The 17,436-nt window shown below is 31.5% G+C and overlaps 2 protein-coding genes and 1 pseudogene across 2 annotated transcripts; all 3 read left to right on the forward strand.

Moving 5' to 3' along the window:
• Nucleotides 1–331: 331 nt before the first annotated feature.
• Nucleotides 332–2,349, forward strand: LOC133819967 (uncharacterized). Its single transcript, XM_062253357.1, has 4 exons — nt 332–684; nt 778–923; nt 1,796–1,914; nt 1,999–2,349. The coding sequence occupies exons 1-4, from the start codon at nt 470–472 to the stop codon at nt 2,098–2,100; spliced, it is 582 nt and encodes a 193-aa protein (XP_062109341.1). The 5' UTR covers nt 332–469; the 3' UTR covers nt 2,101–2,349.
• A 6,037-nt stretch (nt 2,350–8,386) lies between these two features.
• On the forward strand, nt 8,387–13,931 carry LOC133819969 (uncharacterized; annotated as a pseudogene).
• Nucleotides 13,932–15,554: 1,623 nt separating this feature from the next.
• LOC133819971 (uncharacterized protein At4g14342) lies at nt 15,555–17,420 on the forward strand. The gene is made up of 4 exons (XM_062253358.1): nt 15,555–15,712; nt 16,081–16,166; nt 16,289–16,412; nt 16,942–17,420. The coding sequence occupies exons 1-4, from the start codon at nt 15,707–15,709 to the stop codon at nt 16,987–16,989; spliced, it is 264 nt and encodes an 87-aa protein (XP_062109342.1). The 5' UTR covers nt 15,555–15,706; the 3' UTR covers nt 16,990–17,420.
• The last annotated feature ends 16 nt before the right edge of the window (nt 17,421–17,436 follow it).

The following is a 17,436-nucleotide window of genomic DNA, read 5'->3' on the forward strand; positions in this document are numbered from 1 at the left end:
GTAAACCTTGGGAGAGAATTTAGGCTCTCAAAATCTTATTATTTCAATACAAACATTCAATTTTTTTTCATTCTATTCATGTTCAAACTAAAAAGCATGTCACTTATTTAAAACAGCCACAGACACTCAATTTCTTTGGTAAATGAATTTTTGTTAATAATATAAAAATTATTTTAAATATGAACTTATAAAAATTAAGAATGTTTTTTCAACCCCACTCTAAAATTTTTAAAAATTAAAATTACCCACAAATCATATAAAAATTATAACTGAACAACACGTGTTTGTATTCAGTCTGGTCTCAAGTGTTGATCTATTATTAGGCCTCACATAATTTCCCATTCCATTCAAGTATATATACAAATTTTTTCGAAAGTTCAAATAACAATCAAAGTTAAAGCTTGGATTTTTATTGATTTGGGAATTAAAGCTTGGATTTTTGGTTTGGGTTTGAGTGGAAGCATAAGCAATGAAGTACCGTTACGCCATGGTGTGTTCGTCGAACCAGAACCGGAGCATGGAGGCTCACGCCCTCCTCAAGAGGCAAGGCTTCGACGTCTGCTCTTACGGCACCGGTGCCCATGTCAAGCTTCCCGGTCCTTCTCTCCGAGAACCCAATGTCTACGATTTCGGAACTCCCTACAAGCAGATGTACGACGATCTTCGCCGCAAAGATCCCGAACTGTAAAATCTCTTTCTTTGTTCTTAATTTCTTTAAATTTTAGGGCTTTTTTTTTGTTTTGTTTATGATTTCTTTTTTCTTGAGCTTCTATTCAGCTACAAGCGTAATGGGATTTTGCCTATGCTTAAGAGAAACTTAGCTGTCAAAACGGCACCGCAGCGGTGGCAGAATAACGCTGCTGATGGCTGCTTTGATGTCGTTTTCTCGTTTGAGGAAAAGGTTTTTGATATGGTCGTTGAAGGTGAGTGGGTTTATAGGTTTGAGAATTTTAATACTTCTATTACTTGGGATATTGTTGATTTTCAATTTCCATTGTTATGATTCCAAGTTTCTATGTTGAGCTAGTTTGAGGATAATGTAGAGCTTTGGGGTTCTATGGGATTATCCCTTTTCAATCAAGAAGATTATTAACTTTGATTCATAACCTCTTGGTGTTGGAGTTTCAACAAGCATAGCAAGTATGCAAAATTTTCTAAGCTGAAATTAAGCTCTGTGAACAGACTTGTTACTTATTGTTCTACCCAAGAAAGAAGAAGAGTGGTATGGTATGAAAGTAAAGTCTTTTATAAGCATATGAACTTTCAGAAAAGATAACTGTTTTTGTAAATTGAGATTACAGCTGGGAACTTATCATATTTGGACTGGAAAAAAGAGAGAATATCAATGAGGAGCTGAATGGATATCAGTATAGTACTTTGTAGGATCCCTATGATGGGTGCCATCAAGGGCTGCAAGTGAGAACTGGAAAGTGCAATTTGTAGTCTTTTTGCTGACTACCCTTTTGATTTGAATTGTTAAACACTTCTGTCTGTAAGATACTTGTGTGGGGATTTTCAAATTCAAAAAGATCTTATTGTTGGAAGGTAGTTGTCTGGTGGTGAATACATGTTTACTTCAAAGGTTTCAATAGAATCTGTCATTGTCAGTGTTGCTGTTAGGCTCCTTAAGGTGCCCAACACCACATGAGGTGGCATCCTATGGAACTCGATATTGGATTACACCAATAACGATATGCCACCTCCTTGTGGTGTTAGGCACCAGTGGTGCCCCTCGGCAATTCTTTTTTTTTTTACTTGGAATGGTATCTTTGTTCACAATCTGATCACTGTGCAGATCTTCACACTCGAGAACATGTTCTGATGAAAACTGTGTTGGTAATCAACTTGGAGGTCAAAGACAACCATGAGGAGGCAGCCATAGGAGCTAGGCTTGCTATGGAGCTGTGTCAACAGGTATTTATACTGCTATGCTATGTTTTATAGCATGTGTTCGTCTACATTAGTGAGTAATACCGCTTGATTGAATTTTATACATAGATCGAAGCACATGAAATGTGGGAAGATTCCATTGATAGTGTGGTGGCTGCTTTTGAGAAACAGCATCGGCGGAAATTGTTATACACCATCTCCTTCTATTGAGGATTGAAAAATGAGTAAATATTAGCGACTCTCGAAATTTACACACATTATGATAACATCATTTTCAACCATATAATGTGAAATGTTTGTGCTCCCATTTTGAAATAAGAGTAGTGAAAATTGAGATCTCCAGAAGGTGTGTAATTTTAAAGTAACTTTTGAGTGTTTCTATCATTGCATGTTTTCAGTGGACTTACCACAATATATATCTCTTCTTTAGTATAGACTTTTAGATTAAGTTATCTTCCATTTCTTAATTTGCTTCATCTTTGATTTTCATTATAATGTGACCTTTTGATGGGATCAAAGCTCCATTATCATGATAAACTCTTTTTTCTTCTGAAATGTTAATATCTCTGTTTTTTATTCTTGGTTTTTAATGTGTTATTCAATTGCCATGTATATATATATAGGGAGCGATTACAACGCATCCCATTTTTTTGCAGCACCGGTGCATCCTTTTGCTATTTCGGCACCTCTTTTTGCTCTTTCGGCACCTGAATAGTTATAATTCAAAAAAATTTATATGATGGTTTACATTATAGCTATCTAGAACATCCTACAAATTTTTAAGAAATTCTGAATAAATTATGGTACCGAAACAAGGTCTAAACTGTTTGTTGCACGTGGGCCTATTTTTTTGTGTATGCGTGTAAAATTTGACAGTTTGAATTTTGTTTTCGGCTTCGTAAACTATTCAGAATTTCCTGAAAATTTGTAAGATATTCTAAATACCTATAATATCCACCGTCATATAAAAAAATTTGGGATTATATCTATTTAGGTGCCGAAATAGAAAAAGAATGTACCGGTGTTGAAAAAAAAAAATATTGTAGTCGTTCCCTATATATATATATATATAAAATCTTTGAAGTTGGTCCCAGTTGATGCTTAACAGTTCCCTGGTTTTATATTATTAAAAAAGAGAGTAGCAAAACACAAGTTGTGACCATTAGCATGTGTAATGCCCTAATGCATGTGCATCTATATATATATATTTATATCTCTAAATTGATGCCAACATCAGTCATGTTTTTGACTTGATTTTCCCCCCTCCAAAGAGACATAGAGGACCCTATTGGGCTCATGAATCTTGCAGTCCCAAAAAAAAAGCACATTCTGGTTTGTGTTTTGTGTTCTTCCTTTTTGTTTTCTTCAAGTACATACATACATACATGGAACTTGATTCTTTTCTACCAAGCCATCATCAACCATGTGACTATGTCATTATCCTTCCAATGCCACGTGGCACAAGAAACTCATACCATCACTGCCTCGCGCCACGTGGCAGTCCCTAAAATGGTGATTTGATCTAAATTAGGGAATAATATTAGTAAGAGTGTTGCTATTTGGCACCTTAAGGTGACCATCACCACATGAGGTGTCACATTGTGATTGGTTAGCGATATCCCATAATTTTTATTAAATTTAAATAAGTAGGACCCGATATTGGATTGCATCAATAATGGTATGCTACCTACTTGTGGTGTTGGGCACCAGTAGTGCCCCTTAGAGCAACTACAACCCAATGACATATCACCAATTTTTTGGTGATTTTACACCAATTGTCCTCCAACCGAACGGTATGTTACACATCATATATGATGTTATCTACAGTAGCCCCTCAAATTTGAGGTGACACTGTAGACCACGGCAAAAATTTAATCAGTATATTTTTTTACTTTTTGAATATAATACTAATAAAACTTATTAAATGTATATATATTATAATTATATGTTTTTAAAAAATAATATAATAATAAAGAATATATATTTTGGTGTAAATTTTGGTGTTGTGGTTGGAATGGAAAAAAGATATGGTGTTAAAATTCTTTAGTTTTGGTGTTGGTGTAACACCATATATAGTGTTATGGGTTGGAGATGGCCTTAGCAATTCTACCTTAAGGTGCTCAACACCACATGAGGTGTCGCATCATGATTGATTAGCGATATCTCATAATCTTTATTAAATTCAAATAAGTAAGACCCGATATTAGATTGCACCAATAGCAGTATGTTACCTACTTGTAGTGTTGGACACCAGTGGTGTCCCTTAGCAATTCTCTATTAGTAAAGACAAAACAAAAACCATAGGATTATTATCCCCTAAAAAAGGTATAATACTAGTACTTACCAACTTTAGCTATAAGCCATTTATCACATCTAATAAGGCAATAAGTGTTGTTTATTGAAGTGTGACACAAGGCTTAATGTGGTTGATCATTGTGATTAGTTTGGTGCCCTTATGGTCATTTTGGTCATGGCATTTTCAGGAACTTTTTCCCATCTTCTTCTTCTTTCATTTATTTATTTGGATTGAATAGAATTATAATAGGCATTCAATAATAGAATGGTCCACCATTGATGCCCTACTTCTAAGGGAACCCACCCAAAACCCAAGTTGCTTGTGTTGTGGGGCTTACTTTTTTGTTTTTCCAAACCTTATCCTTTTTTTCTTCTCCAAAACACCTTCCTTCCCAAGTCTTAAAAAACACATCTCATTCTCAAGTCAACATCTTTTGTTGCTTAACAGCTATTAATTCTTCATATGATTTGGAAGATACTTGTATTTTTTTTTCTTTTGATATGTGGTTAAGAATGTGATATAATGAGGTTTTTTTGGTTGGTTATATTACACTAAGGGGCGTTTTTGGAAAGTCACCATGTAATTAAAATTGAGTGTAATTCAGAGTAATTACTCTTATCTGACTGTGTAATTATAAAGTAACTGTGTAATTTGAGATAATTGAGGGGTTCGATTACACTCTCCAAACACATACTAAATTAAATAGTATTTAATTACTAACTGTTTTGCTAAACATGACAGTAAGAACTCATAAGTAATTACCACTTGACATCCAAACAGTTTCTATATTTTACCTAATAATTACAGAATTGTTTCTAAACACGTCCTGAATATTTTTCAAACCCAAATTAATTTTGTTTCTAATTAATTAATAATAAGAAAAGTAAAGGAGTGATTTTTATTGGGTTACCCATAAAACCAAAGTTTGATACTTTTTTAGTTCACTAGTGGGGTTAGAGAGAGTTGATTAAAATTCCTTAAATAAGGGATTAGAGAGTGATAGATGGATTGATAGGTAGATAGAGAGAGAGAGCATGACACGTGGTGGTAGATGATTGGACCGTGAGAAGAGTTTCAGTCTAAGAAATATTTGACTGACACGTGTCAAGAAGAGGTGGGCTGTGTCTGAGGCGGACATCAAGGCTTTGAATGTGTGTACTGTTGAGTAAAGTCATTGTTTGGGCAATTATTCTTTGACATATATCTGTCTAACTCTAACTGCTCCAGCTCACCAATCTTAGCTGCACCCCTTTTCTTTTTTATTATATATATATATAAATATAAAAAAAAATACTATAAAAATTAATCTCATTTTTTTTTACTTGGAGGTCACGTTGTCAAATATCTCTCACATTTTAAGTAAAGAAAAATATCATACAAGGAAAAAAAAAAAAAAAAAAAAAGGGAAAATACTTATTTGGTACCCTATGTTTTTGTAAAATATCATTTTGGTATCTTCTGTTTTCAATAATGCTCATATAGTACTCTGTATTTTAAAATCGTACATATTTGGTACCCTAAACTCAGATTTGATAGATAAAATTTTGTCAATTTAATCAAACTGCTGTCAATTATGTAAGTTACAAATTTAAATTTAATTACATAATTACATATAACTGATGACAGTTTGATTATATTGACAAAATTTTATCTATCAAATCTGAGTTTATGATACCAAATATGTACGATTTTAAAATGCAATGTACCATATGGGCATTATTGAAAACAGAGTGTACCAAAATGATATTTTGTAAAAATATAAGGTACCAAATGAGTATATTCCCAAAAAAATAATTCAAAGATGATTTTTTCTTTTTTAATTTTTTTATGGTATCTAAAAAGTTTATTTAAACAAAAAAAAAAATGATACTTTTAAGTCTTTCATCTGGTTAATAGCACTTGCGGTCCCCAAAGTTTACGAGTTGAATTTGTTAGGTCTCTAATTTTTATTTTGTAATAATTAGATTGACAATCTTTACTTTTAGGCTTACATACGTCCTCAATTTTATATTTTATGAAATAAATTCTAATTTACTTTATTCTTATAAATTATGTTTTATTTAATAACATATAATACTAGGAATCTATGTGAACCAAAATATAAAAGTTAGGATCTAATTGCAACAAAAATACAAATTTAGGGACCTCAATGATACAAGTAGTAAAGCTTGGGGACCCCTAGTGCAAGTGTTATTTACCATTTTTATTATAAAAATAGATATTTGCGGCATAAATACCTATTGTTTTACACTTGTTATAGTTAAATACCTAATATTTTATTTTTTACAACACAAATATTTCAATGTTCAATATATATTAAAGATAAATATCTAATAATTTTTTTGCGGCAAAAATATCTAAAGTTTTTAAAACATTACTTTTTTCAATACCTCTTCTGTTGAAGTTGTTAAGTGTTGACTCACCAGATATGTATTACTCTGTAATTTATGTATTTTTGTTATCAAAATATGCATTTTTTAAATTTGTATTAATTTAAAATATTTTTTCAATTTATTTTTCTAATTTAAATATATATTTTTTTAAAAATTATGAAATTGACCGATTAGAGAGTGACAAATGTCTACTTAGTCAATATATTTAATAATTCCAACACAGGAGGTACTGACAAAAATAATATTTTAGCAACTTTAGGTATTTTTACCGCAAAGAAAAAAGATTAGGTGTTTATCTTTAATATATTTTGAACATTGAAAAATTAAATAAAAAATATTTAACTTTAGGTATGCTTAATATTTTTGCTGTCAAAATAAAAAATTAATTATTTAACTATAATAAATATAAAACATTAAGTGTTTATGTCGCAAATAACCTTATAAAAATATATTCTTTTTATCTAACACACCTAACTTCTACCAATTATCTATTACACATATATGATGTACTTTACACATATTATAAAAATATAAATAAAAACAAAAACATAAAAAATAATTATTTTTTTTATATAAAAATTGTAGTAAATGTAAAATTTTATTTTCCAAAAAAAATATATATAAAAAAATTTTGAGCGTTATAAATCTTAAGATATTATTTGGACTTATTTGTTGTAATAAATAAGGAAAGATATTAGTTATTGCTGTCATTTTCATTTATGTCACTATTTATTATTATGTGACACTCTTTTACCGTTTAACAATTTCAGAGAATTTTCCTTAGATAATGGTTTGGTATTCTTATTTAATGGCTTTTGGTACTATATATAATATACAACAAGAGTAAAAACAAAATATATAATTAAAAAAAAAAAAACTACATATAAGAGCTTGATTTTTATTAAGTTTTATTCAAATGTTTTTGTTTTTTTAGATTCTGTATTTTGGCTCGTTACCTGTTTAGACTCTGTATTTTGAGAAATTACTTTTTAGACTCTGCATTTTATAAAATAGTTCAAATAAATTCATAAATCCGATTTTAATCAAAAAATTTTGAACTAAAATCACAAATAATTCATCAAACTAACAACTCAAAATAAAAATGCAGTCATTTTGCCTAAGAACTATATTGTTATATTCAATTTTTTGTTCATCAAAATTGGATTTAAGAGTTTATTTGAATAATTTTACAAAACACTGGGTCTAAAAAATAATTTATCAAAATACAAGGTCTAAACATTTAATTAGACAAAGTAAATAGTTAAAATTGTATAAACACTTTATTCAACTATAATTTTGAAAAAAGAAATTTGGCTATGTTCCCCAAAATTGAGCTAATTACTAAAATTAGAAAGAAAATAGCATATTCATTAATTAAAAAGTTGAAAAACATAAATATATTTGTCCCCACATATTATTTACATATAAGAGTATATATTTGACTTCATTATATTCTTCTACAAGTATAGTAGTAATAATTATCTTACCCTTAATATTATTACCCCTATAAAAAAAACTAAATATATAATTATTTTTGGTAAGAAAATAAATTCAATCATTATTAAAAAATAAAAAGAAAATCAAAATAGAAAAAAACGCGCAAAGAAAAACGTACAATTGTACAAACACGCAGTAATCGTGAACATTAAGATTAAAAAAAAAACATAAAAATCATTTTATTTTATTTATTGATTTAATAAATAAAAATTAAAAACCAATCTAATAAAGTCAAAGGAACTATAAAAAGCAGCAGTTGAAACTTTTGTCTAAAATTAAATTAAATTAAAAATAAAAATAAAAAGAAAGGGAAAGCGAATGAATGAATGAAATGGGTGGTATCATCAGAATGATGAAGAAACCAAGTGCTTCCCTTCTCTTCTCTTCTCTCCTCTCCACTCTGACTCTTCACTCTGAGTCTTTCTAACCCTAATTTTGATTTTTTTTGCTCTCTAGGGTTTTTATTTTGCTTCTGCTGCTGCTCTTGTTCATCAGGTACTTCTTTTTATTGTTTCAGACCAAGCCTTTTGGAGCTTTCTGATTTGGGTTTTCTACTGCTTTAGTTGGTCATTCAATTTAGGGTTCAAAATGAAATCTTTTCATTGTTTGATCATTTGGGTGTTTTTTTAATTTTTATTTTGGAGTAAATACTGAATGGTTCTGCTTGATCGGGTTTTTGTTTTTGGTTTGCTTTTCAGTTTGGTTTATGAGATGTTGTTGTGAGAATAACCACTGGAAATGTACTTGTTTTGAAGAGAGATGTGGAGTTGAACTTAATGTATTCTGATGGGTTTATTCTTAGTTTTTATTGATTTATTTTTTTGTATAAAAAATTTGTTAGGATTTGTTTTGGTACTTTTGTTTGATCGTGTGTGATTTTGAGTTTCTAACATAAAACTGAAAATTGTTCACATTCTGTTTATAACTGGGTTCGAATTGTCTATGGTAACACACTCATCACATTCTATATTTAGGACATGTAGGTGCGTTGCTTTTTCTCATTTCGAGGTCCTTTTGACAACACAACGTGGTACAAAGTTTTAGTTTTCAAAAATTAGTTTCCGTATAAATTTCTCAGTGATTCTAGCCATGTTTGTATTGTTTATTTTTACTTGTTTCCTATATTTAAAGGTGGGTTAGCTGATTATTCTAGAGGAAGAGTTCTGTTTTGTTTATGTTCTCTCTGGATTGGGGTGTTTTTGCTTACACTTAGGTGCTATTAAGACTCAAAGTAAGAGACTTTTTGTTGTCATTGCAGAACTGGGATTGGGCTCTGGTTATTAATTGTTTCTTCAGTATCCATTCATCTACATCTGCAAAATGTTACAGATTCGTTTATGAGCTGCACTCCCTTCGATAGTTGGGGAATTAAAATGTACACATAGAAGTGTGGATCCACAAGGACGTATAGTATTAGTAGTTGAATGCAATAATGGACACTGTGAAGGCTTGGATCAATAAGTTAAAATCAAAGGAAAAGGTGAGGTCGTCGAAAAGCAAGGAAGCTACAAGCAATGTGAAAGAGGGATTGAAAGCAGCTGCAAGTGAAGAAGCACCTTCAAATGTAACAAAACAGAAGGTCGCAGCTGCCAAACAGTATATAGAAAATCATTACAAGAAGCAGATGAAAAGCTTGCAGGAGAGGAGAGAGCGGTATAGTTTTTATGCTTTTACTCTATTGAGTTCCTTTTTAACTTTGAAGTCCACTTTTTAATTGTTCTGTGCTTGTTATTCTCCTTGATTACAGCTCATTATCGTCTGTTCGCCTAGTTCATTTCATGGAATATTGGCATTAGCATTGTTATCGGTCATTTCAGGCATTGCATATTTTATTGCTTCATTGTTTAGTGTAATATTTATGCAATATCAGATAGAAATTTGGATGGATTGCACTTTAATGCACTGACTATAGAAAATAACAAAATAGCCACTGGAAATGGAGTAGATTGACAATGATCCAATAAAATTCTCTTGCGAGTTGTGAGGAGAAGCTAAAATTATCAAATCTTAAATATAACTTAAATCTTTCTTCCTTTCCTCAATAATCTTATGTTAAGAATGCAGTAGATTATGTTCAACTTGCTTCTTGTTCTTCTTATGTGATTTTTGTGAATTCTAATGCTATTGGTCTCGGATATAATGGCAATTTTTCCGGGTTCAATTAATTAGTTAGTTATCAATTACATCTAGTAAAATTTATACTATTAAGAAATTGTTGTCTTATTTTTATTCTTAATAATTTGGAGTGATTGCATTTTGTGTAACACAGACGTAATATACTTGAGAAGAAGTTGGCCGATGCTGAAGTCTCCGAGGAAGAGCAGAGCAACTTGCTCAAGTATTTGGAGAAGAAGGAAACCGAATACATGCGTCTTCAAAGGCATAAAATGGGTGCTGATGATTTTGAGCCATTAACAATGATAGGGAAGGGTGCATTTGGAGAGGTAATAACTGATGCAAGTTTATATCTCATTGGCAACCTATGTACTGGATTCACCATTCATGTGAAAACCTGAGGAGCATTCATATGTACTGTCAGAGAAAGTTTCTGCTGCTGTACAGCGCCAGGATTCCCTGAGTAGCTAGTTCTTATTCTTTTAGTTGTTTTGGCTATATCATGACACACTTTTGGAGATTTGACAAATTTCATTTTCTTATGATCGTACGTAACCAAATGTACCTATTTTTTTGCTTCCATGACCTATTTTGTTTCTGCATGCAGGTTAGAGTGTGTAGAGAAAAAGCAACAGGTCATGTATATGCAATGAAGAAGCTAAAGAAATCAGAGATGCTTCGCAGAGGCCAAGTATAAACTTTTTCCTAACTTCGTAGACAGTCATATATATTTCTTTTGTTTCTTATGCTTATTCCCTATAATTATATGTTTGTATTCAGGTTGAACATGTGAAAGCTGAAAGGAATCTACTTGCAGAGGTTGAGAGTAATTGCATCGTCAAACTCTATTGCTCCTTTCAAGATGAGGAATATTTATATCTCATCATGGAGTATCTTCCTGGTGGAGATATGATGACTTTACTGATGCGGAAGGACACTTTGACTGAAGATGAGGCTAGGTTTTATGTTGGAGAAACAGTGCTTGCTATTGAATCAATTCATAAACATAATTATATTCATAGGTATGTTAATACTGTAAACTTGCTATTTGATAGCATTAGGTATGCATTTCCATCATTCTTGTTGTGTAACATCGTGAGAACCCTTTTTTTTTATTTGTTATGTTACAGAGATATCAAACCTGACAACTTGCTGCTTGACAAAGATGGTCACATGAAATTATCAGATTTCGGATTGTGTAAACCACTGGACTGTAGTAATCTCCAAGAAAAAGATTTTTCTGTGGGAAACAACCTTAGTGGGGCTCTCCAGAGCGATGGACGCCCTGTTGCTCCGAAACGCACCCAGCAGGAGCAATTGCAGCACTGGCAGAGGAACAGAAGGATGCTTGTGAGATTCCAATACTTGTTCAAAATATGTCTTGTCATTATTGTATACAGTAGATTGAAGCATTGCACTAAGTTACCATGAAGGGTCTGTTGTCCACAATCGAAGCTCTGCTAGAAATCATTGCTGTCCTACTATGGCTGCATGATGATTTATGTTATGCCTGACATTCTATGGGATTGCAGGCTTATTCTACTGTTGGAACACCTGACTATATCGCCCCAGAGGTTCTGCTGAAGAAAGGATATGGAATGGAATGTGACTGGTCAGTATTTTAAGTAGAATTTCCTGTTTCTTACATAAATGTATTCTTGATATTGAGACTTATGGTTTTACTTTTACTAATACTATTCAGGTGGTCACTTGGTGCTATCATGTATGAAATGCTTGTGGGATATCCACCCTTTTATTCAGATGAACCCATGTCAACCTGCAGGAAGGTAATGAAGCCTAGAATTTGATGTAACTTTGATATTTGTAATGGGAACTTTGACTATTTTATTTATAATTTGACATTTGTCACTATTCTGATTCTTAGTTTATTTTATTTTCCACTTATTTGATGTCTGTGTTGCCATTGATAGTTGATGCCTTCTCAATATCATGCAGATAGTAAATTGGAGAACCCATTTGAAATTTCCAGAAGAAGCAAAGCTTTCTCCGGAGGCAAAGGACCTGATTAGTAAACTCTTATGTAATGTTGATCAGAGGCTTGGAACCAAAGGGGCAGATGAAATAAAGGTGTTGTGTGGTGTGTTCTGTGCTAGATTCTTTGGTCTGTGCTCGAATTTAGATAATAGTTCATGTGTTCAACTAGTTGGCTTGGTATTTTCAGGCTCATCCATGGTTCATTGGTATTGAGTGGGACAAATTGTATCAAATAAAAGCTGCATTTATTCCTGAGGTCAATGATGAATTGGATACTCAGAACTTTGAGAAGTTTGACGAGGTAATTTAGTATGCTAGCTCATATGCACTCACAAGAATTACCAGATCTGGGGGTTGTAATATAAGTTGTAACTTATTCTCTCCGTCTTTCTGACCATGGATTCTTGAACAGGGCGAGAATGAAATTCAAACCTCGTCAAAAGCAGGTCCGTGGAGGAAGGTGCGTACCTATTTCGTTTTATTGTTGCCCTGAGTAGATTTCGTCAACAAAATTAGGAATGATCAATTGCTTTTTTTCTTTCACGTCTGATTTGGAAGCAGGAATGGCACACCTTAATTTGTAAATATTGGGTTGATGAAGGTTTAAATTTCAAAATAATATTTTAATTTAGTTCAGAGGACAATATCCATTTATAAGAAAAGTAGGTAGTTCTGCATGTTCTTTAGCTTCTCCTACTCTTCTCTTTCTTTCTTGTTAATAAGTTTTGCACATTCTTTCAACATTGACAATGTTTTCTTGGTCAATTTTTGCTGATGTTGTGAACTTGATGCAGATGCTGTCATCTAAGGATATCAACTTTGTGGGATACACATATAAAAACTTTGAAATTGTAAATGATCATCAATTACCTGGGATAGGTACGTAGTTCGTTACGCTTTTAAACTGCCCCTTGCAAAATTTGTGACAGTTTTTACTGTACCAATGCCTTATTTATAACTACAAATCCATTTTAAAAAGCACAAATTCTAAAATCTAAATGATCTGTTAAAGGCAGTTGAATTTATTTTCAAGTTTAGATTTTGTCTGTAATTTGTTTTTTTTATTCCGAAATTGGATCAAGAAGTTACATGTTTTTCACATATGGATTCCTCTATGCAGCTGAGTTGAAAAAGAAGAGCACAAAAAGTAAAAGGCCTTCCATCAAAACCCTTTTTGGTAAAGATCATCATCAGCCTATGACATCCATTGTGGAACTTTCTTAATCATAAAAATCAAGTCTTTCTGAATTTTCTGTTTATAACCCGCCGGTTTTTGTAATTTCCAGATGACGAGTCTTCAATAGCCACCAACCACCAACCTGTCCAAGGGAGCTTTTTGAAACTGCTCCCTCCTCAACTGGAAGTTCCAGAGAAGCAGAGTGAATCCAAGTGAGACTCGAAGAACTAATTTTCCGTTTTGTTTTTCTTCATAACATCAGATTGCGGCGAGCAGCATCCGAAGATGATGATTAACTTATGATAGAGATGAACAGTTTTTATGGGGCAAAGTCCCTGGGAGGGAGTGGTTTGGGGGATACTATTAGCAGTTGGTCAGATACCTTATTTGTATTTTCTTTCAAGTATATATTCTTTGAAATTGTTGTGTATTCTTTTTTTGTTTTCGATTTCCCACTTCACCAAGGTGCAAAAAATCTGTGTACAATAGCTGCAAATTGTTCTTGTATCTAACTATCACCTTAAATGTAGTTATGAGATGTCAAAAGGGTTTGTGATTGTTATGAATTTTTCCATCTCTTATTGAAAAAAAAAAAGTAGTATGAGTTGATTATGTTAGACTCGATTCAAATGTTATAATGAAGCATTTTTATATTAGGAGCTTTCTTCTATTAAATTTTGCCAAATTCGTAGTGTTTATTTATGCAAGTCAATATTATGGTAATTTCTTCTCAATAAACACAAATTTATTATTTTTATTAGGGAATTTACTCAAGTATTATTTTGGTACCATCTGTTTTTAATAATGTTCATATAGTACCCTGTATTTTAAAATTATACATATTTGATAGATAAAATTTTATCAGTATGATCAAATTGTCATCAGTTATATGTAATTAAGTAATTTAATTTAAATTTGGACATTACATAATTGACAGCAATTTAATTAAATTGGTAACGTTTTATTAATAAATTTGAGTTTAGGGTACTAAATATGTACGATTTTAAAATATAGGGTACTATATGAGTATTATTGAAAACAGATAGTACTAAAATGATATTTTGTAAAAACACAGGTACAAAATAGTTACCTACCCTTTTTATTTTTTATTAAGAAGGTTCTTTCTTTCTCCTATGTTCCAATTGGGTTTCCTCAGCAAATAAATAATGTTTTCCCCCAAAATTGATAATTTAACTTCTACTTTTTTACTTTTTTTTTATATATCAATGTCCTAATCTTTCTTAAAAATATCATTTGGGTTCTCAAATTTTTTTTATTACTTAAGTTTTTAAACTTACTAAATGTGAATCATATCGATCTTTTATGTTGAAAAACTATTTTCAAAATACACATTGGAAAATGATTTATGACCTAATATAGAGTAATTTATGAACCAGGTAAATTTTTGTGATTAACTAGGTTATAAATCGTTTTTTGCCACGTATTATTTAAATTATTTTTCAATATAAATGACTATGTGATACACATTTATTAAGTTTGAAAAATGATACTTTTAAAAAAAAATTAAGAATATGCTGATATAAACAAAAAAAATTATATTTTTCCCTATGAAAAGATACCAAACTCATTTATAGAAGAAAAAAAAAGTTATCTTTACTAAATAATCAATTTGTAATTTTTTTTTAATAAGCTTATGGGCATATAAAAATATAATTTTAATTTTTAATCTCTTTTTTTTATATAAATAATTCTTTATTTTATTAATTCAAAATTATATTTAAATCAATTAAGAATAACAAAAACATATGAAATCACATAAATTATAATATTAGAAATTTGTACACACAAGGGATCCTAAAGGGTCTGATTAGTAGGGTATCCAAATCCAATTTTATCATTTTAAAAACTTGAAAATAATGGGACCTACAAAAATAAATGATTGGTAGGATATTTTTTAAAATAAAATTCAAATCAGTATTCTAATTTTGTGTTATAAAATAAAAAACAAAAAAATCACGTTTTCTCTGATTCCAAATCATTGTATCCTAAAATCCTACAAATCTATCATTTTTTTATATTTTTAGATTCCATAACAATTACATATCAGTTTTTTAAAAACCAAAAATAATTTTTAGATATTGAACTAATCATATTTTTCAAAAACATATTTTTAAAATATAAATTCAGATTTTATTTTAAAAACTCTCTATTTTGAAAATGTAATTTTTGAATCACAAACCAATGTAGTCAGGATTTGTAAATAAAGAGCATCGATTTGTTTGAATCAGTTGGCAGGTTCCACCAACGCCGAGTCAACTCGCTCTCTCGCTCTCTCGCTCGCTCCTCACTCTTCCTCCGAAACGCTTCTTTCTACACCCAAATATGCAGGTACTTCTTCAACTCTCAAATCTTTTTCCTTTTTTTGTTTTAATTATTTAATAAATTCTTGACCTTTGATAGTCGATGCATCTTCTCCCGAATTTATTTTTGAACTGTAAAACTACAAACCCTAGGAGACCAGATTTCACTTGTGCATCACTATATCTAGCAATGAAACACGGTCGATTCAATCCCTGTTGTATGTAAAATTACAATCGTTGTTATTTTGGTCCGTCTTAAAAAAATTCATTATCAATTCTAAAGTATAAACCCTAGACCAGGCTGCAATTGTGTGTGTATATATATATATTATATGATTATGGTGGTTGTTAATTTGTCAATGCTAACCATTGGGTTTCTGTGTTTGGTGGGTTTAGGCCAGTGATAGGTTCAATATCAATTCCCAGCTTGAACATCTTCAAGCTAAATATGTTGGTACTGGGCATGCCGACTTGAACAGATTGTAAGTGTTTTTTTTTTCGTTTCTTTTGGGTCATTTTTGTGAGATTGTTATATCATTATGAACAAAATTATATATGCATATGATTCTGGTGAGATGATTGGTTTTTGATGGGGATTTTGTAGTGAATGGGCAGTGAACATTCAACGTGATAGCTATGCCTCTTATGTTGGACATTACCCACTTCTGGCTTACTTTGCTATTGCTGAAAACGAATCCATTGGAAGGGAACGCTACAACTTTATGCAGGTTCTACTCTTGTTACCCTATCTCATTTGTGATATTGCCAGTTCTATAGGGAATTCCATGCCATTGGGCAGTCACAGCTATGCTATGTTGAAATGAAAAATCATGTTCCTTTCACTCTAGCCCTGTGTGTGCTGTGTTTTGAATGGTCAATTTTGCACTTGCAATGAAACTTCTTCAGCTTGCTCATGACATATTTAATACTTCTATTATTAATGTACTGAAAAATTAATGTCTCAGCTCTGTTTAACTTCTAGTTGAGTGACAACATCAGCTAATATACTTAAAAAACAATATTATATGATGTCTGTTGTTAACACTCAACCATTATTTAACTAAACTCGATAAAGATATGTTGTCAGCACACTTTCTTCTGCTTCTGGTGCTTATGCTTTGGTAATTCATTGATGATATTTGGTACTTGGATCTTAATATTGTAATCTGAGGCAAAAATATGATTGCTTAGTGATTCTTCTCCAGTTATAGATTCTAATGAAAAGTTACTGATTCATCTTTCTCATTTTCTATGCAGAAAATGCTTCTGCCATGTGGGCTTCCACCTGAAAGAGAAGACGACTGAGAATCTCCGACGAGAGATCAAGCCGAACAGTTTAATCTCTGGTCTTCTCCAGGCTCTGCAGTTTCCATTTCCATTTGGGATATCTGTTGCATTGAAGCAGTGATTATATTTGACATTAAATAGGATATTGAATGCTGAGATTGATTTCTTGTTTGTGAATCTCTTATCATTAGTTGAAGTAGTCAAGGCTTGTACTTTTGGATTTTATATAGGTTTTGTCTAACTTCCCTTGGTCTTCTTGTTCTTCAAATTTCAAGTAAACTGTTCACTTCTGGTGTAGAACTACCAATGAGCAAATGAGTAGAAAATATCATCATTACCATGTAGTGAGAAAGTGATTTTGATGGCACCATTGACTGAGGTGATTTTGTTCATGTTCTCTCTCTTTGCTGAAATCAGAATGGTGTTAGTTGGGTGTTGAGTTTGTTCAATGTATGTGTACTCATT

Source organism: Humulus lupulus, chromosome 2 (genome assembly GCF_963169125.1).
Source record: "Humulus lupulus chromosome 2, drHumLupu1.1, whole genome shotgun sequence".
NCBI classification, from domain to species: Eukaryota; Viridiplantae; Streptophyta; class Magnoliopsida; order Rosales; family Cannabaceae; genus Humulus; species Humulus lupulus.